We start from the raw sequence: 26897 nt of genomic DNA on the forward strand, positions 1-26897 counted from the left end.
AATGAAATGCAGATCAAAGAGACTGTTTTATTTTTTAGTAATGAAAATTGTAGTCGTATTATAATGTTTCACCTAACATTTTACATTCAAATAATATACATGTAGTAGCAAAAATGTTCTTGTGACAACAAGGATTCAATTTATGTTTCCTATGGTTTGTCAAAGACCTCTTTCAGATGTCAAGAACGTGCAAACCATCCATCATATCTATCACACCAGTAAGACAAATTATGTAGTTTGTGCCAAATATGCCCCTGAAGCGTAAATGAAAGAGATGTGAGCACCGCCATTTCTTGTACTGGGACTTGACGCAGTAGGGATGTAGCTATTATTGAGTAATATAAGACTAAGGCAGGCATAACTTTTTATGTAAATATTATTCAGTTAGAGTACCATAAATGAACGTATTATCTTAGTTGCTCATATTAGAATAGTCCGTTTTATAAAAACGAATTTTACGTTAATTTATTATTTAAAAGCTATGTCATCTTTGTTAATAAAGGTATTTCCTTTTAGAAGAAAACAAACCAAAGCAGGCAATGAAAGCGCTCGATTCTTCATTACAAATGAAAATGACAGGCTGTGGAAAAGAATATAAAACTTTCAATGTGTAGTAAATTTTATATATTGGCTAGTGAAAAAAAAACAAATAAAAAAGTCTTTAAGTGCAAAAAACAGGAACACCAGGTTGAGACTAGGTATGTAGAAAGAGGAATATGTTTTGATTATGAATTCGAATATGCTCTCTTTTTTGCAAAGAAGACACCAAATAAGAGCTTTTTGGGAAAACCACATGCCGGGCCTAGATTTATTTTGATTACATGTTTTTCAAAACAGTTTACTCATTCACTCTCTTTTATGGGAGAAAAATTCCTAAAGATATTAAGTTAACACATTATGAAATGTAATTGTTAACTTGAGTCATTGCCTTTTTGTCATTGTAAGTTGGCATGCCATTGCTAGTTGGTGAAGTTAAAAAGTATTCAACATACAGATAGAAATAAATCAAAGATAGAGAATGCATGACATTGACCTTGAAACAACTGATTCCAAACTCGAGCTTAAATAGTGAACTACAAAAGTTATATTCTGATAACAATATGAAAGACATTGTTCACAAACTTAAGGCTGTATTAGCAGTGTTTTATGGTATAGAAAAATATGTTTTATAGATTAGAATAACATATATATTGTTCGCTCAGGCGACGTTGACCTCGTGTTTGTTCAAAATCTGGACCATCCAAGGTATGCTCACGTTTAGCATAAAGTACATATTTCAATAATTAAATACTCTTTGAGTACTAACCGTGACAAAACCTAACTTCACCCAAATGATGAGTACCACAAAAATAGCCTTCAACGAAATATAAAAGACATCTGGCAATAAATGTAAATTGTATAAATAAAACTGTGGAAGTCTGGTTTTAGCACTGGTAACTTAGATCCCTAGTGACCCCTTAATCCACTCAAGCATAGAAACGTAGAAAACTACCCAAATAATGTTCCTACTGAATATAACAGAGACCTGTTAATAAAAATCCATCATAAGGAAATTATAAAATCTACTCTTGACATTGGTGATCTTGATTTTGACCCAAAGAGCAGATACTCAACACAAATACAGATAACCACCCAACCCTGGCATGTCCGTTTGTATTTATTAATAATTATGCAAATTCTTAAGCTATTGGATCAAGTAGAACTTGTAATTTATTTATCATGTCGACTTAGGTAAACCATATTTTTTTTTAAAAAAAGAAGCGATTGGTACTGATTGAACTTTAGATAATTATACAACTTGCCGGTTTAATTTATGTTAACATTTTACTTACGGTCAGACTGACGGGCGGACCAATTTCTATATTCCTTAAGCCATTAACATGCGAACTATGCATTTTATGCGGCTAAATCAATAGAAGAGAAAGCCCGGTTACTCAAAAATGTAAAGATTTATTGTCACTGACACTATTATGTAAATAAAGTATAAGAAATTATTAATGTTTTTTGCTATTGCTATTCACTATGATTAAAAAGAATGTACGATTATATTGATAATTATCTGAAATATTAAAGATCATCAAATATTAAGTTCAGCGAATTACACATAAATATCATTTAGTAACTTCAGAATAGTCTTCCAAATAAGTTTTTAATTTTTACTTTCAATATTTAAATCTCGAAACATAAACTCTTAAAGCTAACAGTTTCATCTTTTTCATAATATCATGATCACCGCTTACATTAAAAGTTAAATGATTTTATAAAAGTTATTTTAAACTTATTGTGGTCTATCACAAGTATCATATATTGACATGCTCAATTAAGTTCAGTAAAATGTTAAGATTTCCTTTAAAAGATATAATATTAATTGTATTCCCGAAAAAAAAACTGGATACCATAAAAATGTTTGTGAAAGAAGAGATAATGCAGGGCTTCTTTCATTGTCTATATATATTATTTAAAGTTATTATAAGACCTTTTTTAAAACAAATATATATATAACTGTAATACATGCATATAATCTTATTTTACAGGTGTATTCCTACAAGAATTAACACCGACAACTGTTGATGTAATTGAAAACTCTAGTGTCGCTTTGACATGCTCATTAACTGGTGACCAATCGGCATGGAACATAAATGATAATGCCGTTAAATGGGGGTTAATATACATATCAACCGACGGGACATGTCAGGCATCTGGCTTTGTCAATAACAGTTCATTATATTCATGGAATTGTTATAGGAATGGAAGCTTTACTTTAACATTGATTAAAGTAGATAGATCACAACATGGAAAGATTTGGACGTGCAAGCAGGGATTTTCGTTAAGTAATCGAGTAGTTATCAATGTGAAAGGTATGGTTTTTTTTTGCTCCTTCATTTTACATGTTAGGCAAGTCGTTTCTTGGGAGATAACTGTAAATACCCTTTTAGAGAGAATACTAAAATGTAATTGTATATATATGCATACAACGTCTTTATTACACTACAAATCAAGTAAAAAGACAGTCAAAATATTCATAATTTACAATGCATTTTTACTGATATATTCAATTGCAATTTAATAATTACTTTACGAAAGAGATTTGGAAAGGGGAGATTCCTCGGATGAAAGCTGCATATTCGGTTTCACTTAATCTGTTCTTTAGGATGATGGAAAACTTTAACACCCATAACAACCGTTAGCAAAAGCGGCATTCAATCTTCAACACTAAAATGATTTTTATCAATAATCCTGAAGTATCAGAAAAAATATATCAACGCAAAAATGAGGTACTTAACAACTTTTTTAAAACTTCCACACCGCACTTTACATCTGTACAATAATCTCGAAAGGGGGGGGGGGGTATTGCTAGGAAGCAATTGAAACGACAAAATTACAATGTAAAGTGTTGCAAATATTGCGTCTGTTAATGAGGGATAATGAAGAAATGTAATATCACTCAAACCCACTTTGCATCAGCTTTCAAATTCAATCTTTAACACGAAATCAATGGCATAGAAGGACCTGACAAATAAAACAAGACTAAAGTGAGAGTACGGGACAACTTTTCCACAGCTTCCATATGGACTTAACACCTGCTATTGTTAAGTTTTAAAATCTGGTTAAGTGAAGATACCTAAGAAGCAATAGGCAACTATGCCTTTTTATATATCTTCAACTGCATTGAAATACCAATTATCCAAAATGGCGTCATCCATACGTTGCATCGTCTTTCTTCAAATATATTTCTTTCTTCCTCCCACATATCCGAGTATGCACACCATTGTATGTGTCCTAACCTCATAACGTTAAAATTGTAAAATAAACGACGTTTGAAATTGTATTGTACTGAAGCGTTAGGGTAAACATAAGACATGGTTATTTTCCTAATGTTGAATGCCAACTTGTCCTAGTATACCACGATATTTTAATTTTTTTTTAAGTGAAGAAACAATATTATGATCATCTCGACTTATATTACTATACCAAAATGTAAATAATTCGTATGTATGCATAGTTTTTTAGTTTTGTTAAACATATATCAACAAATCAACTGCAATTGAAAACAACTAAAACAGATACAAATATTGAAATTGAAGTTTTATAAAATAAGTCGCATTAACCACTTGAATATTTTCGCGACATTATTATTTTTCACAAAAGGGTAAAGCAGAGAAAAGACTCTACTAAAAGCATCAGCAACAGTACAAATTATCACAAGAAGTAAACTTCTAAAACCTGTATTCATCAATTGTTTTGTTTACTAAGTTATTTGATAGTTAATTTAACAGACACTCATGAGTAATTGCTCCGCGCCACAGGCGTTGAGCTATTTGTGTGGGCTATTTTTCTTTGTCCATGGACCTGATTTTTATCAATTAATCCATATGATTTACAGCAAAAATAAATTCGGAATCAAGAACTCCTTCCTATTACTATTATGTAAAGTCATGTATTGCTTTCCAATTTGATAATTGGCAGCATGTCATATTAATGAATGAGTACGGGAAGAAATTTCACGCCTCAGTCGCAGGGAAAGCAGTATTACAGACAAAACAAAAAATAAACTGAAATTCGGAAATTTATTTCTTAAATTTGAATCCTCTACAGGACTTACTTATTATTTTTATAGTACACAATGGGTTATGTATGTATTTTAGTGTTGTACATGATTTCGAAAGCTATAATAGCTAGATGACTTTAACATTGTGAAAGACCGAAAATCTATTTATAGAAGTAGTTTGAGTCTAAACGAAACGGTCATTTGAGTCGCGCTATGGTTATAAATAACAAACTGTAGAATTTTGCAGGAAATGAAATGCAAACATATTCAACAATAAATTGCATTCTTTATAAATTTATCAGACCATTTTTTCAGGAATTGTAATATCATAGTACATTGTCTTATCATTTTGAAATTGTCTGTCCGGTATATAACTCCTATCTTTTCTACGGCCCTGATTGCACTTCTGACATTTTTACCGTCAATATTTAAATCGACCCTGATTTCTCGAATTTTTTTTGTAGGAAGTTGATTCTTTTTTTGTTTGAAGGTAATCGGTTTTATGTTGGTATGAGTAGAATGTTGATTTTCCGAATCGTATGTATGCATTTAAACATCAAAAACATCCGTCTGCAGTTTGAACATGAGGTGTTATGGGTTTTAAAGCAATTAAACAAAATAGTAGATTGTTTTGGCTTATTTACATATCAGGGTGAGCTTTTAGAATCGTTGAATGTCCGTCGTCTGTCGCCCGTCTTCAATCCACACTGTTCGTTAACACTCTAGCCGTCACATCTTTCACTCAATCATCATCAAACTTTGTCAGGATGCGTATCTAGGTAATAGCCCGGATAAGTTCGAACATGGGTTATCTCGAAAGAAAAAGTAGTACGTCACACTAGCTAAAAATAGAAAAACCTTGTTAACACTCTAGCGGTCTAACTTTTGACTCAATCATCATCAAACTTTGTCAGGATGCTTATCTAGGTAACAGCTCGAATGAGTTTGAACATGGGTAATCTCGGATAAAAAACTAGGTCGCAGGAGCTAAAAATAGAAAAACATGGTTAACACTCTAGCGGTCACAATTCTTCCTCAATCATCATCAAATTTGGTCAGTATGCTTATCTAGGTTATAGCTTAAATGAGTTTAAACAGTGGTAATCTCGGATGAAAAACTAGGTCACAGGAGCTTGAAATAGAAAAACATTATTAACAGTCTAGCTGTCACATTTTTGCCTCAATCATTAATTCTTGGTCAGGATGCTTATGGAGTGATGAGTTCGAACATGGGTCATCTCGAATGAAAAGCTAGGTCACAGAAGCTTAAATGAAAAACACAAACATTGTTAACACTCTAGCGGTCACATTTTTGACTCAATCATCATCAAACTTGGTCAGAATATTGTCTAGGTAATAACTTGGATGATATTGAACATAGGTCATATCGAATGAAAAACTAGGTCACATGAGCTAAATATAGAAGAAAAAAACATTGTTAACACTCTAGTGGTCACATTTTGACTCATTTATCATAAAACCTGGTCAGGATGCTTCTCTAGGTAAATGCTCGGATGAGCTCAAACATGGGTCGTCTCTTATGAAACACTAGGTCACAGGAGCTAAAAATAGAAAAATCGTGTTAACACTCTAGTGGCTACTGTTATGATCCAAATATCCTGGAAATTGGTCGGAAAGTTTGTTTTGATGATTCCTAGGTCCAGTTCGAATATGGGCCACCTGGGGTTAAAAACTAGGTCACACTACTCAAATATCGATAATCCTTGTTTACAATCTAGTGGTCACATTTTTGACACACCTGTCATGAAACTTGGTCAGAATGCTTGTCTATGTAATTGTTCGGATGAGTTCGATGGGTCAGGTGAGCGATCTAGGGCAATCTTGGCCCTTTTGTTTATATTTCTTACCATAATTAGTTGTTGATATTTGTAGAAAATGTAGAAAATTTGTAGCAGTATAGGTGAAAGACAAATGTACATGCTTTGATATTTTTTATCATGTTATACTACTGACAACAGTAGTTGCACAAACAGAACAATGTTGCGCTACTGTCATGACACATTACATTTACAAGTCTTGTTTATATTCAATGGAATTACTTTCCTTACCAGGTAGGCATCAGTGAAAGCATTTTTTTAATTGACAGTCCATACGATAAGTATAATTATGCAAAAAATGATTTACAAAAGAAAAAATAATGTACAATTATCTGAATAGAACATGATCAGTGCGTAGGAATGATCTTGTAAGGTATCTGTAATGAGCACATTTTTGCGCGGAGCTTCTCAATTGATGCATTGCAACAACATTTGTACTTGTATAGATAAGAACATTCATAAGAAAGCATTTATATCTATATTTGAAGAACTTAAGTCAGGAACTTGATATTACACTGTCTGGAACATTTTGACACTCAGTCTGTAGAACAAAATGTATATTTAATAAAGTTGGGACGCGTCTGCTTTTTTACAAAAACATGATAAGGACAGCTTAAAAAAGACTTTCTACATCTTTGTACATACTAATTTTAATGGATAAATATCTTGTATAAATTGTCATCGTGCATGAACATTTGAAATCCATACATCATAAATAGGAGATACCGAGGCAAACACAAAATATTTTTTTCGAAATAACATTTTAGAAAGTTTTGTAATATTCTTCATTTAACCCTTTACCTCATATATACGCGAAACAACGCATTTTCGACCCCTCTTCTTTTGGGCGTGAAATAGTAAAAAATGCCCTATTTAGGCCCCAAAGACTCTTTTTCGTTTGGAAAATGTTGTTAAAAAAGTGACCACTTTTTTGGCGCAGCCCCCCATCCAAATGATACACCAGGGAGTTGCCCCCTTTTGTTTGGGGGGGTTTGAAGGGGGCGGCAGTCCTCCTCATCACAAAGAGAATTTTGGACTTGTGACAGGCTAAAAATGACCTCATATCGATCATAAAGACACGTGTAACCAATGCTTAAAAACATTTGACTTTATCTCAATCCATTAAGAAGTTGCAGCACTTTGAAATCAATTTTGATGGAAAAAAATCAACGCAAAAAAAGTGATTTTTGGCAATTTTGAGATGTCCCCTCGTTGCCATGGTAACAGAAAATTTAATCCTTAGCATGCTGTTACAAAGACAATGGTGCAGTCAACATTTTTGCTAAGTTTGATTAGTATTGAAGCAGTTTTTATAGTTTTATAGCAATTTGAACTTGAACTTTATTTTCAATAAAAACAGCCATTTTTCGCAAAATGCTCATGAAGTAATGGGTTAATGTCGAAATGTTTTGTATAGATACTATTATTGAATGAGGTTTAATGTCATTGAAGTTCTTCAATAGCTTATCTGAAGTTTAAACAGGCGTTTTAGTTCATTCTTGTACTCAAGTGAAATTTAACAGATTTATTTAACCAGTCTGAATTTAGAAGTCATTTTTTCCAGTGGAACAGTTTTCACAACCTGTGAAAAAAACTATAATAATTATAAAATAGAGCTGACCAGAACTATTGTATTGTAGGCTGATCTTATGATTATTTTATTTAAGCTTTTTATACATATATATTATTCTAATATAGCAATACATATGCAAAAAATGTCTTCCTAACTATCTCAGCATTATGACATGTACTCCACGCATTGCAACCTAACTTGTAATGACCGTTTAAAAGCAACGACAACAACATGAACAACAAAACGTTATTAAAATTCTTAAGACTTTAAATAAAACGCACATTTCTAAATGCATCAACAAAGGCATCAAACAATTTATATAACACATAATTCATAGCCTTAAAGTGCAAATACTGGTCAACAATATGAAAAACAATATAATCATAAAAGTTAAATTTTATCCCCAACACACTTGAAAATTATATAACATATATATATTAATCAACAACTTGATAACATATTTACAATTCACGTTTAAAGCTGATGGAATCGGATTTTATTCGGTACTAAGTTGGTGGACATTATACTTTTCTTTCAGCTAGTTAATTTGCTAATTTGCATATCGGCCGATGCTGTTATTTACCATGCAACGAACTAATACGGATATTAGGGAGAGCAGGATAGATATTCAGGTCTAATCAGGCGTATGTTGCCCAAATTAGCGGAGCTCTTGTTTCTTTGTTGTTTTTTTTCTAAAAAGCTTATTAATAAATAGTTTTCTTTTTGCTATTTTGGAAATATGGACAGTAAAAATAAATGGAACTCAAAATACTTGTTTGCTTACATTTCGCTGCATTTATGACAAGTAGTCCACGTAAGCGCCACTTTCCTTAAATGATTCAAGGTCTCCCTTTCTAATGAAAGAAATAAAATTCATTTCTAGGTATGTATGTATTTTACGATTGACATAAGGTTTAATTCGTCAGCACATTCGGTTTTTTTATAGAAAATGTAAATGATGTAAATAAAATTGTAAAGAAAACGACAAAGTACACATAATGGTTACAAGAGGCATTAATCATTTCATAAAACCACGAACAAAACAGTGCATGGTTCTCCAAACCTCTCCTCAACAAATAAGTGTATTATAAACAAAGGCCTAGATTTGATTAAATTTTCTAAAATGGGCCATTTAATCAGTTTTAATAATTATCACAGTCATTTATCTCTACTAACCCTTGTTTGCAATTTGAAGAATATCGCATTTCTCTGAAAAATTTATTTCCTAACACTAACAGATTACATGCAATCGTGCAAAAAGTAAAAAAAAATAGTAATGTAACTGTTAAAATGTAGAATAAAATTGAAAAGGTAAGGGTTTTAGCATTACATTAGCAGTATTTCCTTATTATCATATACATACTTAGTTTCCTTACAATCTACAGTAGAGTGAACGTTTCAGTTATCTAAAATAGCGTTTTTTCGTGCGTGCGTGTGTTAAAACTGTTGATGTGTACACACATGTTTGACTTTTAATACCAAACGTGGTTTTGTTTGTTGATTTATGTAATTAATGCCCTGTCATGCGCATTTTTAGATTCGCTTTATTTCCATTGGTCGTAATCTAGCGGTGTTCATGACGTAGTATAACACATTTGATTAAATGCATTTTTTATTTGCCTTTGCAAAGTATAATGTGGCCATAACATGTTACTTTTCGCTTAATTTTCAATCGTTTCAAGGATTTTTAATAAAAAAATGTTGTTACTCTACCGATTTTGATCAGATAAGGTGCAGAGCATCCGTTATTATATAAGCTACATGTACTAACATAACAATATTTTAAGATGAACGAGTCACATTTACTTTATCAGAACGGAAATCATAGCTGAATTACATTTTTATGTTACATACAAGCACTATTAACATATACGCGTGTCGAGTAAATTAAATTTATTAACATGCTGACACGTCATATCATGAGTAAAAGCAAAAATTGTCACTTTTCCCTTGAGTGGCCTATTCGACAATTTCATTTTGTGTTGTTTTGTCTTTAAGAAGCTCTTAAGAAGTACTTACAAGATTGATAAAGTAGGCACCATAATATAAGTAAACAGGTTCCGTTTGTTATAAGTAGGTTAAACTACTAATTGGCTATATATATCTGTTTTTTTCCCAATATTGATCTTCCAGAATTTCAAATCTCAAATTACATCCTTAAATGCTTAAAATAAAATGAAAAAAAGGTTGTATTGCACAACTTTATTTGCTAACAAATATTGTCGTTTCCGACTGGCCCCTCGAAGCCCCAAGCTTAATTCCGCGTTACCACAATATATTTGGAAGTAAAGGGGGTCTGACAGTATGTTCATCGGAACAACATTGATATTTTGCAGAAGTTGTAAAAGACACTGTAAATGGTCATTTCAGCTCATTATCTCGCAATTTCTCGTAATCGGAGTTTTTTGCATCAATATGGCCGTGACTCAACCGAAACTCGTTTTTATAACTTATATGACAATACAGAATGGAATAAATCAATCATAGCTTGAACATAGTTTACTGTGTCATCTCTGGCCAGTCGGACTTGACAAAAAAGTGTTCCGGTTGCTCCACTTGCTCTGGCTGTCTTGCTAACTTTTCAAACAACAAATGAATATTTTTGTACTCTAGTAAAAACTATTCAAACATATATTGTTTCTCAGTGCAACGAATATTTTGATAGGATTTTTAAAACTACTTAATATTATTGTTCATTTAGCATTTAAAAAAATTATAACTGTTAGTTGTAAACTTTGATAACAAGTTGCTTAATGATTTATAAAAAATGAAAAACTGATTTCGTGCTGATTTTTTTCTAAAGTTTAAAGGTAAATCTAAATGATCAGTTATTAGTCTCGATTAAACCGGGAGGGGATTTTAGACTTACCCTCCGTCCGTCTGTCTGTCCGTTCGTCAATTCATTCGTCCATCCGTCAATAATACTCGATCCCGTGATAACGCAAAAATTACAGAAATTATTTTAATGGAAATTAATAAATGCGTAGATGGCAGTCAAGAAATTTGGCATGTCTTTTTCTTTCTTGGTTAACAAAGTTTGTTACGATGGCAACACATAGACTTAAAGTATGGTAAATATGACACAAAAACTTGATCCAAAAGTAGTGAAAATATTTTAATGAAACTTGAAATATGGGTGGATGGCAGTCTCGAAAATGTGGTTGCTGTGGAAACACAATAACTTATTTGTGATAACTTAAAGTATTAAGAATATTTTTATGAAACTTAAAGATATGGCTAGATGACAGTATTGACATTATGCGGGTCAAGTTTCACAACTCTAGCACTATCATTATTACATTTACCCCAATTAAACTTTTAATTTTCATGAATTTGATTTTGTTTGCATAACTTCTTTATTTTTTATATGCCCGAAATGGGATATTATGTTATACACCCTGGCGTCCGTATGTCTGTCCTTCCGTCCATCTGTCCGTTAGCAATTTGGTTTCCTGAGCATAACTTAAGTTCCATTTGGCCCACAATGTTCAAACTTCATAGGATGATTGTCCATATTGGGTAGAAGACCCCTATTGATTTTGGGGTCAAAAGGTCAAAGGTCAAGGTCACTTTTACCTTAAAACTGAAAACAGTTTCCGGAGCATAACTTAAGTTCCATTTGGCCCACAATATTCAAACTTCATGGGATTATTGTCCATAATGAGTAGAAGACCCCTATTGATTTTTGGGTCAAAGGTCAAGGCCATAATTACATTAAAACCAAAAAAGTTTCCGAAGAATAACGTATGTTCCATGTGGCCGACTATATTCAAACTTCTTAGGATGATAATCCATATTGGGTAGAAGACCCCTATTGATTTAGGGGTCACAAGGTCAACCGTCCGTTAGCAATTTGGTTTCCGGAGCATAACTTAAGTTCCATTTTGGCCACAATGTTCAAACTTCATAGTATGATTGTCAATATTGGGTAGAAGACCCCAATTGATTTTTGGGTCAAAAGGTCAAAGGTCATGGTCTCTATTACCTTAAAACTGAAAACAGGTTCATCCGTTAGCAATTTGGGTTCCGGAGAATAACTTAAGTTCCATTTGGCCCACAATGTTCAAACCTAATCGGATGATTGTCCCTATTGGGTAGAAGACCCCTATTGATGTTGGGGTCAAAAAGTCAAAGTTCAAGGTCACAATTTCCTTAAAACTGAAAACAGTTTCCGGAGCATAACTTAAGTTCCATTTGACCCACAATGTTCAAACTTCATAGGATGATTGTCCATATTAGTAAGAATACCCCTAGGCTATTGATTTTGGGGTCACAAGGTCAAAGGTCAAGGTCACTATTACCTTGATACTGAAAACAGTTTCCGGAGTATAACTTAAGTTCCATTTGGCAGACAGTGTTCAAACTTCATAGGATGATTGTCCACATTGGGTAGAAGACCCCTATTGATTTTGGGGTCAAAAGGTCAAAGGTCAAGATCACTTTCACCTTAAAATTGAAAACAGTTTCCGGAGCATAACTTAAGTTCCATTTGACCCACACTATTCAAACTTCATAGAATGAGTGGTCAAGGTCACTATTACCTTGATACTGAAAGCAGTTTCTGGAGAGCATTACTTAAGTTCCATGTGGCCCACAATATTCAAACTTCATAGGATTATTGTCCATAATGGGTAGAAGACCCCTATTGATTTTGGGGTCAAAGATCAAGGTCACAATTACCTTAAAACCAAAAAAAGTTTCCGAAGCATAACGTATGTTCCATGTGGCCCACTATATTCAAACTTACTAGGATGATTGTCCATATTAGGTAGAAGACCCCTATTGATTTTGGGGTCACAAGGTCAAAGGTCAAAGTCACTTTTACCTTAATACTGAAAACAGTTTCTAGAGCATAACTTAAGTTCCATTTGACCCACAATATTCAAATTTCATATGATTGTGCATATTGGATAGAAGACCCCTATTGATTTTTGGGGCAAAATGTCAAAGGTCAAGGTCACTATTACCTTAATTATTGTCACAAGGTCAAAGGTTAAGGTCATTATTTATTACTTAAGTATTAATCAACCTACAGCTGTAAAATTTTATAGGATGAACAGCTTATTCCCATGTCTTACAAATGCTTCATCCTTACTAAAAAAAAACATTTTCGGGCGTATAATGCCCCGCCTAGCGGTGCTCTTGTTAATGTATCTACTTGAAACTTTAAACATATATCTTTATCACCACCCACATCATATGTGGCAAGGTCCAAAATTTTAGCACCTACATAATCAGAATTATCATCCTTGAACTTGTCATGAAAAAATGTTGTTCGTTTTCTATTACTTTTTTCTTTCTTAAGGTATCTACTTCAAACTTCAAATATACGTATGTTCTTTATTATCACTCATGTGTGAGAAGATAAAAATAATACTCTAGCTTTATTTTTTCCACAAATCCCCCCTCCCCTTGCAAATAGATTTGATTTTAGAAATAATATTGTTGTCTTCATTTTTTACAGATTTACTTTAAACTTCAATTTTCCAATTCATGATAATTTGTCATGGTTTATTCATATAGCGTCTATATTTAAAGAATTATCTCCCCTGTTATTTTTGATTTTCCTTATTTATTATTTATCTTGTATAAATCCACGGAGTTACTTCAAATTTCAAATGTGTCTTCATTAACACCTGCGTCATATGTGATTAGATTTATAAGTCTAGCGCCTAGGTTTCTATAATCATACTGAACTTAGAATTTATTTGAAAATTGTTAAATATGTTTTACGTTTTCTTCTTTGTTACTATAAATGATTTTTATTTGAAATTGTCATACTTCACTGTTTTTCTTTGTTACTTTAAATGGTATCTACTTTTAAACTTAAGATGATTGATCTTTGTGGCCACTCACATCAAATATGACAATGTTCATAATTCTAGTATCTTTATTTCAAGAGTCATCTCCTCTGTCCTGTCGTCCCTGAAAAAAAAACTGTTTCTGAAGATTACCTCTAAAGACATAGGAACTTTTCAAACAAATTTATTTAAAGTAAATATAAAGGTTATAACATTAGTTCTATATATTCATCCCGATAAAATTGGATCTTTTGATTATCTTTTGTATAAACATAGTTTCCTTATTTTGCTTAAGACTGGAAACTTAACACATAACTATGATACAGATAAACTAAAAGTTGAAAGGATTCAATGCCCATTCATGCCTTTCGCAATAACATTATTGAATTGCCACGGCCCTTAAGAATGTTGCTTGGTTTCTAACCGGTATTGGACCTTTGTATTGCTTGCATGTTGAATATAAAGCTTATACATGTATATCTTCATGCTTTGTTCAAGAAGTTACATATATATTATCCCGTTTATTGATTTTAACTGTAAACACTGTATAATGTTGTATTTGGAAAATCTTGAGTAAAGATATATGCTTGAATAGGAAGTTTAAATAATACGCATTTTCCGTTTAAATGATAACATATATTTAATTTGGATACTGTGTTATGTTAGTATAATTTTAATAAAGGTTATTTTTACATCAATTGAGCTTCTGTACATGTGTAAAGTGCTTATAAACTGTAAACTTGTATGACTGAGTTAAATTGTCTTTCTTATGCCCCAATTTCATAAGCAGGGGCACACTGTGATAAGGTGGTCGTCCGACTGTTGACATACACTGCTGTAATCCTTGTAATATCAAAAGTTTGAGGGGGTATAAGCCGTAGCCAAACATATAAACCATCACCAGTTAGTGACTACCATTAAGTGTTGTGTTATAAGCTGAAATATCAATGTCACTATGCCAGTTGGTTAAACTCAGAAAAGTCATTGTAAATGTCAATTAAAAAAAATTGTTTAGTTTCTGGTCATCCGGTTAAAAAACGAAGGTCACACTGAACAGTTTTTGTAAAAAAGCATTATCTGATCAGTAACTTGTAAGGTAACAAACTATGTCTGTTCAACTTCATACAATTCCTATCAACAAAATAAATACGTTAACATTTATCGACGATTCTGGCTTACTTCCACCTTTAGCATTATGGGTTGGTTGAGTATCTGTATCTCGAAGTAACCTTTCTCGGCCTTAAAACATGTACATCGCTTGTCATCTTTGAAGCCGTAAAAAGTAATGTTTTTAAATCCATCACACTGAACCTTTTTTTTTTGGCATTAAGTAATAACTAATTACAAAAACGCCATACTGCTTTTTCCTGGCCATGTTTTTTTTCAATTCTTTTTCATTATGCCATTCTTCAAATACATGTTCTAATATAAAATATGATGATTGTGCAATCATCAATTCTCACTTAACGATTGCTATGTATTTGAAGCAATATTCATAAAAAATTCAGTCATTGCTTATCTGACGTCATGTAAAATTAAGCTAGATTTCTACTTTAATTTTTCGTAATAGTATAAAACAAGCACATTTACTAACGATATTATCTTTCTGCACACTAGGTACCGTATATAATATGAAAATTATACATGCACTTATCAATAGTTTTCCTGTCACTTACAATATTTAAAAATATATGCAGTTTAATTTCATTTCAATAAACGTTGCCATCAAAAAGTTATAACAACGCCTCACACAGTTACGTTTTTGTTTTGTAAAAAAAGGAACTTCATTATGTTTTTCAAAGCGTCAAAGGTAGGAGAACTGTTTCGGATGATATAAATATGATATTTTCCTTGCAAGGTCGAACTTTTATCTGCATCATTTCAGTATTTGTTTTTCGATTTTTAAGGTTTAATGTCTTATAGAGAAAAATATAGTTTGTGTTCTCGTAACTGTTGCTTACGTTTGGCCACGCTTTTGTTCAAGATAAACTATATACGTGTGCATGCTGCAAACTTTCAGTATATAACGGAAGTAAACAGTATATAATGCAAATGACATCACATTAAAGTGTTATTACACTAGTGTAATATCGCTTTTATTAAATGACTTTATGACACTGTTGCGCCGCGGTGGATGTGTTAATTAACGATTTCGATAGCAAAATCACATATTATTTCTAAATAAAACATATTTATCACATAAACCACGGCGCAGGAGTGCAGTTAAGCCATTTAATAAAAACGATATTACACTAGTGTTATAATCTTTTGGCGTGACGTCATTTGCGTTATATACATATTATATAGCGTAAAAGCGCGCTAATGTTAGCGTTGCACTACAGGCGCGTTCATGGGAAATGGCTCATTTTAACAGCTTACCATTGTTATTTTATATATGAGATCAATATAATATTATATTCGTGTAGATTCAATACTAAATTTATTGAATTTATAGGATCTCGCATAATATGATTTTGTTAAACTCAATAAATTTAGTATTAAACCTACACTCATTCATTATCCTCTATATAATTTAGCAAGTGTGTATATATGTACAAGCAGATTTTAAATGATCTCAGGATAAATGATCCGTTTGTATAGTTTTATTTTTTATACGCACTGTTAAACATGAAATCGCATTGTTTTGTGTGTATTTTGTAATGTGATACAAAATTGGAACGAGCTTACAGTCATAATACTTATTACAAATGATAATTTAAGGTGTTAATACGCAAAAAGTGACACTTTCACCAATCAGTGTAGACGTACTGCAAAACAGCAGCGTTGTTTTGACATGTTCAACAACTGGTAGTGTATCCTCATGGGGAAGGTCAGGAATTTGGTCATTGCTGCGCGTTTTAAGTGATGGAACGTGTCAACCGAATGGTTTTATCAATAACAGCTCGTTATATTCATGGACATGTCACAACAATGGAAGTTTTTCGTTAACACTGCTAAAAGTTGATAGATCACAACATCGGGAGGAATGGTTATGCAAGCAGGGATATTCTGAAATAAGCAATACTGTAATAATTAATGTGAAAGGTATATGCTTTTCTTTTTGTGTTTTATTTTGTATGTTGTGCATTTCCTGAGATAAAAATAACACAACACATGGTGATTTATGATTTCATATTGTGCCTTTCCTTAAAACAAATCCGGTGAAAGGTCAGCTTAACAATATTTTAAGAGCAATTTTATTGAGAAAAAGAAACACAAATGGCCGCCATTAAGCAATATTTTTACGTGAAGTCATTATTGTCCCGTTTTTTTTTTATAAATCGTGCAGTTTATATTCCTGATTTGAAAATGGAAAAATAAAGGAGAAGAAAAAATCGGAATAACGCTTTAAATTTCCAAAATTAGAAGAAAAACTTTATCTTTCGTTAAGTCTCCGTTGCTAAGAAACTGCCAGTCACGTGAAGAAACCAGATAACGTCGACAATCAATAAAAAGGTTTTTTCTTGTAAGGAAAAGAGTCTCAGCAATGGTCCTTTTCCAAGGTAAGAAGTAATTCTTAGAGAAGATCGCTTCCCATTAAAGTACCAAGTCTAGGAAAAGATGTCCACTTTCTAAGAGTTGAACTTAAGCAAATATCTACTTACAGGAAAGAAAAAAAAAAAGAGAAATCGGCTTCCAAGGAAAGGAGGAATTCGTAATATTGTCCACTTTCCCGGAGGAAGCAAAACTTAAGGGAGGTTTATCATTTGAGGTCGAGAAGCAAGTCTTAAGGGCACATCATGTCCAAGTTGTTTTGGAAGTTTAACATTTCAGCAGGTCAAAGTTAAGCAGAATATTTACAAGTCTATGTTGTGCAGCAAGGTCATTGATGTAGCAAGTCTAGTTTGTGCAACAAGTCAAATAACACAGAAAGTTTAATGTTGCAGCAAATCCAGATATATACTAAATGCAGTAATAATATATGTTTATTATATACTTATAAATGAAATATTGAGAAATATTGATGAAATAAAATGCGTATTTTCATTTTTCGTATTTTCACTGTAAAATTATTTTTTTCAATGCAGTGAAACATATTTTCCGTATTTTCACTGGTGTCTTGCCGGACTACTTTCTTTTAAATTCTTCCAGTACACAAAATTTAAGGGAAGTCTTTCAAATTTTATCGCAAAAAAGAGAAAAATGTATATAATAAACAGAAAATTCAAGTTTTTTCTATAAATACTTGATTTATTTTCATCTTGTGGCATGAAAATTACCTTATTTCACTCGTGGCTACCGCCACTCATGAAATATTTATTTTCATACCACTCGAAAATAAATCATGTATTTATAGAAAAAACTTGAATATCCTCTATAAAATGTGATCCCAGTGATGTCAGTAAGTTCAAGCAGTGCAGCACATCCTGGATACTATATCTTAAGCAATATTCAGAAGTACCGCTTAGAATATGATAAAATGTCGTAAGTAAGGCCAACACTTGAGACCTGTAACTTTTAAAAGCTTGCCAAAGTGTGCTTTCTGAATCATAAGCAAAACGATTTATCGCTATGTGGATGTATGTTGTGGGCTTTTAAAAGAGTCCGATGCAGTAGGCCTGAGTAAAACCCAAAAGAAACCATGGTAGTCTGAGTTTGTCGTATTGCTATTTTAGATTTACTCTCTATATCGATAGCACCCTCCGAAACATTGTCATTGTAACTTGTCAAATATTTATTTTATAGCAACAAAGTTGGTAATTAAGTCTGCAGATGCCTTTTTTTTCAAGAAAAAATCATTGTTAGATCTTAAACAGTTAAGCTGCATGTAATAGCTTTCAAATCACGCATAATTTGATCAGACTATGTAACACAGCACACTCGGTGTTTTTCTCCTCATAACAGACATAACAAAGTATTGTTAAGTTTATCGAAGTCCTGTTAGATATTAATCTTATTATGCAGTGTTTTGAGATCAACAAAAATATTTAACTAAAAGTAAATATCTTAAGGCTATTGTAAATTGTTGTGTACATTCTACTGGATGTTTAGCAGCTGTGTACGAGCTCTGTAAAATAAATATTGCATTCAACAAAGTATAATGACTTCTTTCTTTCATAACTAATATATCTTTAAATTTTAAAATTTAAACGGAATGTTGTTACTTTATGTACAATAAGAATTGTTATGATGTTTATTTGGACTCTTAAAATAAAAAGGCGCTAAATGGAGTATGGTGGTGATTTGATCATTTCTATCTTTGTAAAATATTTTGTAGAAAGATATCCATATCATTTAAAATATTGCCGCGACGTAAAAATCGGGATTGTGCGACATATACATTTAGTATATGGTTAAAATGTTTAGATACTATAGATACTTCAATTTTAAGAAATCCAGTTGAATTATATAATAAAATTACGCAAAAAGAGAAATAAATGAATTGTACCTATAAACAACTTAATACGAAGGATGTTATAGAAGTTATTTTCTTGATATTATCTTGTATAATTGTTTTAATGGAAATTTTGTTAAGTCGGAAAAGCATCGATTCATGCCATTTTCTCCGTTTTCTTGTCCGCATCGTTTGACAACTAAATATTTTATACAAATTTATACAAATGCTATCTATGATGATTTAATACACATAAAATTGATATTTAATAGATCAAACAAATTTTCATAAAATGTGAAGCAATAGGCTAAATGTTCTAGTACATTTGAATGTCCGTCACGTCGTTAATACACATAGACATATCATTATAAGCCATACAGTTTATGAGTCTATTAAAATGCTTGAATTATAAAGCGAGAAAGTGTGTTATGAGTCAAACGTTATCGGGTGATATTTGTGAATAACCATCTTTTGTAACTGTATATATGTACATAACATAAGGTCACTTTGAAAAATTTCAGTTCCAGTGGAAAACGCTGATATCACTACACCGAGTGGCAGTATTGGGACATTAGTAGAAAATTATTATAAAGTGTTCATATGTGTTACATCATACAGTAGACCAACTCCGTCTGTGAAATGGTTTATGCGACTTGAAGGAAATAACATCGAAATCAATCAAACCAGTTCTATCGTGATCACTTCTGATGAAAAAGGTTTTCAATCTGCAAAAAGTAAACTAAATATAAGTGTGAATAGAGAGAAACTGGGAACAGAAATTTACTGCAATGGATCCAATGGCTTGGGAACAGAGGTTATGTCTCGCACAGTAACGCTAAACGTATTATGTAAGTTATCTTCAATATTTCAAGAAAACCCAAAAAAACTTGAATACGTATTATATAATTTATATAAGGTTGTAAAAGCAGATTTTCTTAGCACTTTGATTTTTTCTTAATACTAATTGGCACAATAAGAATATAACCTCTAGATCCGCTATGAATTTCATATAAAAATTGTATGCATAATTTATTTAATGGAACATCATGACATCTTTTTTAAATTATTGATTTTGTTGGTCTTCTTTATGTTTTTTTCTTTCTTTTTCTTTTTTTCAACACTGTGGTGTGCTATTTGTATATTGATTTTTTCCGTTGCTAGGTATAAAGGCAGTTTCTCAGATTGTATAACAGTTTGATGTTATTTCTTGAACGTCAATGTTATGTTTGTTATTGTTTTTTAAGATCCACCTAGCATTAATGAAATACCCGATAAGCGAGTAATAGAAGGGTCTATTGTAAAGTTGACATGTCACATCACGTATGGTACTCCAGCTGAGACAAATTTTATATGGACAAGGAAATTAGACAACAAGCGTTGGTATATGAAATTGTTAACAATTCATAAAGTTTCCCGAAATGACAGTATGAACTATACGTGCATGGCAGATAACACAATGGTGATGACAGGAAATATTTCAAGAAAAGCATTGATGCAAAGCATCAAAGGCGGCGCCAAAAAAAAATTGATCAAGTTTTGCACCTAAATACTTAACAAAAGATGTGTACTTTATAGCAGTATCATTACATGTGACCTGGAGGGATAGACCCTGTCTTGCCAAGATGTAAAGACACTTTTAGTCAATAAACAAATCACTAATAAGAGTCATGTCATAAGAGAGAATTTCTTCAGATTTATTTTACAAGATACAAGGATACTTGAGTCATCAGCATATTATAAAAGCTTATTGCTTAGGGTTGCAGACATGACATTGACATATATATTAGACATAAAAGAGGACCTAAAAGTAACCTCAGGGAAACACCATAGGTACTCGGAGCAGTAGTAGAATGAGTACCAGTCACATCCACCAGCTGCTGTCCATCAGGAAATAGACTTGAACCATGTAAGAATGTCATTACCTATAGCAGATATATGCTAGAAGTTTCATGACTTCTTCATGTGCAGTATAGTGTGATCAACTGTATCAAATGCCTTTTGTAGATCTAAAAGTATCATGCATACAATACTGCCTTTGTCCATTTCAAATTTAATACAATCTGTTAAATGAATCAAACATGTGTCAGTTGAAAAACCACTTCCAAACCCTGACTGAAACTGCTTGACCATGACTCGAACCCATGACTGTCAGAAGATCAACTGAGCTATCCGGCCGGCTACACATTTCCTCTTTAAAAATGAACAGTTCTAAACCACAACATATTTCCCCAACTTTATTGATTTGTGTCCTTGAATGTTTGATGTTTACAGAGCATAGTGAATTAAACTCGGGGCTATATGCAGCCACAGGATGAGAAAAACTTTCAGCTTGACCTGAACTCGAATCTGTGACCCACAGAATAATGTACTGCGGCTGTAAAGATTGAGATATCTGGCCGCTTACACATTTTCTTCCTTAAATAGTGAACAGCTCTTAATCATGTCAGATACTTTTAGATTTATTAATAAACAGATAGATTAATTCTTAATTAAACAAATAAGAAAAAAACTTACATACTCATAACCTTAATCAAAATAACAATTTATATACATGTATTGTATAATTGTTTTTACTAAAAAACGGCATATACATTTATTGCTTGTGCCATTAATTATAACAGGTCAATAGAAAGTGAACATAACTGTACTAATACATGTTCAATATCTATTTTTTTGTAGGTACAACACAAACCTTTTTTCTTTGATAAGAAATTTTATGGAGGCTGATTTGTATTTTGCATCAGGGGGCACCGGGCGAAAACATGAATATACAACAAACGAACCATTTTGTGGTAGATTGTATTTTCATGATTTCATCTGGCGCCCGGTTCCTTTTTGTACTTTGTTGGTTTTCATGTGGCACAATCACTCACTATAAAATTTAGTGCACAAATTTATTCAAGTGCAAGTAACAATCTACTATATGAAAAGTCTGTAGTTGGGTTGACTCTGGAGACCTGGAGGTTGAGACCGGTGTCCCTCCATTACAAATAGATACGACAGAAGCTGTCCTTTTCAAACTATGCACATGTTAGAAAAACAATAGAAGAACAATTCAAAATATGATTTTTTTGAGGCTTTATACATTATATTGCTTGATCCAAATTTAAGGACATTTTTTCATACCTTAAAGGACCAGTACTGACCTACTAGCACAGCGAATGTGGAATATATATCTTTATTGCCATACAACTGTCCGGTGGAATTGCACCATGGACCCTGCCATCACTAGTAATGGACACTAATTAACCTCAATTCTTGATAGGTCATTATGTAACCTGCCAAATCTCACAAGTTCAGAAGATAAACCACAACATCCAGGCTAAGATTCCTTTAACTGTTTTATAGATATTATTATTAGCCAGCTAACACTGGTATAAACCTTTAACCTGTATACTAATCAATACATGTATTATCATTTATAACTTTAAATGAAAGTCCTCCATTACTTTAATAATAATGTCATAACTGTACCTCTTTAAATACAGAAATATAAAAAGTCTCATCATATCCTTATACTAAGATATACATGTATACACATAACATTAACAATTCCCAGTTTCTATTAAATAATTATGAAATCCTAACATTGACATTAACATTGGTACTAATGGATGGAATTCAAAATCTAGTAGAAAGAAAACTATTATGTATAACCTCCATTATAGATACTATTATTAGCCAGCTAACACTGGGTATAAACACCTGTAACCTGTAGACCAATCAAAATCTGTATAATCATTTTATATAAATTTAAATGCAAGTCTCATCCATCATAACTGTAAGTGTTTAAAATTGATAACTACAGGATGTTATCCCTTCTCTGTTTCAATATATGGACATGAGCACCTATATGCATAGCTTTGATTTTCCAACTTTCATTTTTACCAAAGGTTATTTTATTAACAACTTATATACAAACACATAGAAAATAATAATTAGTTTCACGTATTGATTAGAAGATTCCTGTAGCAGAATACCTGTAGGTATGTACTAACTGAACAAACTAGAAAAATCCAGTCTATACTGTATATAAAGCCAGTAAAAAAGTATATTAATATTCACTCCTAAGATATACAGAAACGAACAAATAATTTAGTAAACATGAGTTACTTCCCCTTAAAATAAAGAAAACCTGAAACCCAAACGAACACCCTAAACAGCAAAATTATAAATGTTGCAGGCTCAGCTTTATTAAGCCATGCAAAGTAATGGTAAAGTATTCATAAAAATTAGATGGCCATGTGACAGCAGTAATTGCAGAAAATTGGATAGCTTTCAACATCCGGATTCTGGTACACTTTGTAAAAACAATCATTCTGTGCAATAGATGAACGTAATATGGATAAAATCAATACTTCCAGTTCCATTACCAATCTTAATACTCATTTGCAGGTGAACGTTCTTCTTGTAGGAAAATTTTGAAAAAATATAAATAAGTCATCAAAGTAGACCACAACGATATTCGAAATCCGGGTTTTAGTATTGCCAATAAAGCTAAGGGACAAGCTGTCAAACTAAGCCTTTCGTGAAAATAATATCACAATGCACATGCTTTTTGCATAAAGTTATTAAATACAAATATAACAACATATTTGTTTACTTGATTTTTACGAATCGAAATAAAACTCATTAGTTAAACACAAAATGACATTTAATTTAACTACATAATTATAATAACAGCTCCTTCCATAGGCCAAAATAAAAAGCATTCCATAATAGACGACGCTGTTCACCGGCGTCGCCAATAAAAATCGGTTCAGCAAGCAGGAAAACACAACTCATGGTCTTATGTATGTAAATATTAAAATAAATGTTGGCAATATATAATATGTATATAATATCGGCATCTAAAAATATCAAATAATACACAAAAGTTATTTGCATCATTTTGTTGGGTTTTCTTTATTATAACGCTTGATAAAAAACTAATTGAACCACGTTTTCTTCTTATAAGAGCTGATTTATCACAATACAATTTAGGTATAAATTAGAATTGACTAAGTTACCAAAAACGGTTCCTTTACCAACATTCAAATACATGAAGACTGACATTTAGTTATATGTTATTTTCAATGACAAATTTTAACTTTTATTGAGAACTAATTTGTTTCATCCACAAATCCTCCGAACAAACCTTCAATGGTGCTTCTGTACATATCAGACTCAGAAGGCGTACATAATACTGCCACCGATAAGTTGTTTGTTGTTGAACATACACCTTTTTCTTTGTCATGTAAAACCGGTAGCGTACAAATGCCTAACTTGTATTCATGGAATCAAAATACAATGACGAATACTTCAAGTTTGCACATTCCTGGTTTGACAAGGAACGAAAAAGACGAAATCACATGCCATGTCAGAAATAATATGGTTTCTACTGAGGGGACATCAATGACAGGCAAAAATAATATAACGATTAGGATAGACATCCTATGTAATTAGTTTATCATCTTAATTTTTTAATTTTATAGGATCATATACCAAATTAGTATTCGACTGATTTTGATGTTTATATGTGTTGGCCAATTAAGCCAAAGCTTTAGTACGTAAATAAGCTAGTAAGTTAGTAACGCCTTAATTGTTTCTGAAACTAAAATGCCACTTCAATATTCTTTCAATTTTGTACAGATTAGAATGCATTTTTATGTTTATAACAGCTTCTTGTTTTCAGAAAATGAATATATCGCTGAATGTACTAATTGGAACAATTAAAAGAAAGATAACCAATATACATATTTTTTATATTTTATAAATGCAATTTCAGATTCTCCAGACATTGGAAATATAGATAACATTTCATCTGAAGAGGGAAACAGTGTGGATTTGACATGTCCAGTTATAAATGGCAATCCTCATAAAACAAGCGTCCTTTGGACAAGAAAGAAAGACGAGCGACTATGGTTTGGTGCAATGTTTACTCTCACAAACATTTCAAGAACTGATAGCACAACATACACATGCAGAGTAAACAACACTATGATTATGACTGGTGGTTTTATAAAAGAGGGGATCACAAGTAAACATATTGAACTTGATGTGTTATGTAAGTGTGAACGGTTTTAGTATTTTTATAACAATTTCAAGGTTCTGTCTTTGTTTATAGGAATGCTAAATATATATTACCGGTATTTTACACATACGTGTAACACCTAGTGCACTAACTTTTATAAATTGTTAGGCTATAAACTTATCAAATGTGTTTTTTGTGTTTGCTGAATATCAATACTCTTTGTGAGGATAGAACATATATAACCAGTTCGCTATCTTAAACACGTGGTTGTAAGCTTAGAATTGATCAGTTATTTTTATTTATTTTTTATTTATTTATTTAAAATAAATTTTGCTGTTGGTTGTGATTGCAGACAAAGCTCGTGTCCGTAAATATTTTGTTCTGAACAACGAAGCAAGTACTTCTGCCACGGTTTCGGAAAATGAAACAGTAGGTTTACAATGTGAAATAGAAGGAAATCCTACCCCAACATGTGAAATATACAATGATAATAATCCGGATAAGGAACAATATGTCAATTATTCACAAAATTATGCGATATGCTATACCACTTTCCATGCAAGTTGTCTTCATGATAGTGTATATACATGTAAAGGTTCCAATGTTATCAACAAGGCAGAATCTACGGAGAAAAATATCAATGTCTTCGTGCAATGTAAATAAGTTTTTTTTAATTTCCTTTTAAAGATAATTAAAAAAATCTTGTAACTTAAAGGGTTTAAATCCAAAAGATATATGTTTCTTAAGATGATAACTATGATACGATAAACACAAGTACTATTTTGAATGTATGTCCTATTTAATTTTCTTATTTAATGAAAACACGATGAACACTCAAAAAAGCTGCTTTAAATTACATTTGATTTTCAAAATGATATTTAGTGTTATATAGACGAACTTAGTAAATTAAGCCAATTAGCATTATCGAATAAGAAAACGTTTTGAACGTCTGTTCGTTTAAAAATTGCGTTTTTTTAGAATTCATACACATGCAGTTTAATCAATAAATCCTTTTAAGGTTCTCCTAGACCAAATCCTTCTGTTGCAACAATGGATCATGTTATTGCCGAAATAAATGCGCCGATAAGCCTCCACTTTACAGCACTTGCTTATCCAAAACCTAGTGCCTCATGGAGAAAATTTGTTGGACAATCCTGGGTTGCAGTTAATGAAAGCAACAATATACAGATATATCAATCAGATTTGGATTTTGGTATGACAATTATTCGAGCAACGAATGCAGACATTGGAGAATACAAATTATTGATTTCTAATGCTATTGGATCCTACATTCACATTTTCTACATTGAACAAAAAGGTTTGCAAGAACATTTTCTACAGCTTTTAGCTTTATTAAAAAAGGAAACGTATACTTAACTTAAACATGTCTAAAAGATATATCTAGAGTGTTGAATTATCGAGAATGTTGTTGATATTATTATATGTATATTCTTACACGGTTGGTTTATTCAATAATGCCAATATTTTATATTTATAACGTTTTATTTTGAAATAGATTGAAATATGTTTGTAAAGCTAATATGGCTAATGTGTATTGAAATAAATGTTATAATTAAAAACATTTGGGCTGTGGCAGAAAATAAAACATGTTCTTCGAGTCGTATCGTACATGCATCTTTTATGAATATTGAAATGATAAAGCGTACTTTTTTAGTTAATTTTTTTATAATTAAAACATTTATTTTTTATTCAAAGTTTTACAAGTGTTACACGAAATATAAGATTAACGGAGAAGTAAAGAAAACAGGAAAATGTTACACAGTGTTG

The 26897-nt window shown here is 31.9% G+C and overlaps 1 protein-coding gene across 1 annotated transcript in view; it reads left to right on the plus strand.

The window, feature by feature from the left end:
• Positions 1-2529: 2529 nt before the first annotated feature.
• Positions 2530-26897, plus strand: part of LOC132726448 (hemicentin-2-like) — a 29729-nt gene continuing 5361 nt past the window's right edge. Inside the window, exons 1-6 of the mRNA XM_060711763.1 lie at positions 2530-2858; positions 16483-16806; positions 19618-19944; positions 24864-25142; positions 25462-25764; positions 26128-26427. Of these exons, the coding sequence (XP_060567746.1) occupies positions 19743-19944; positions 24864-25142; positions 25462-25764; positions 26128-26427 (1084 nt within the window). The 5' untranslated portion in view covers positions 2530-2858; positions 16483-16806; positions 19618-19742. The remainder of the gene's footprint in view (positions 2859-16482; positions 16807-19617; positions 19945-24863; positions 25143-25461; positions 25765-26127; positions 26428-26897) is intronic.

The sequence above is a fragment of the Ruditapes philippinarum genome, unplaced genomic scaffold (assembly GCF_026571515.1).
Source record: "Ruditapes philippinarum isolate M1 unplaced genomic scaffold, ASM2657151v2 ctg5519_1_1_1_1, whole genome shotgun sequence".
NCBI classification, from domain to species: Eukaryota; Metazoa; Mollusca; class Bivalvia; order Venerida; family Veneridae; genus Ruditapes; species Ruditapes philippinarum.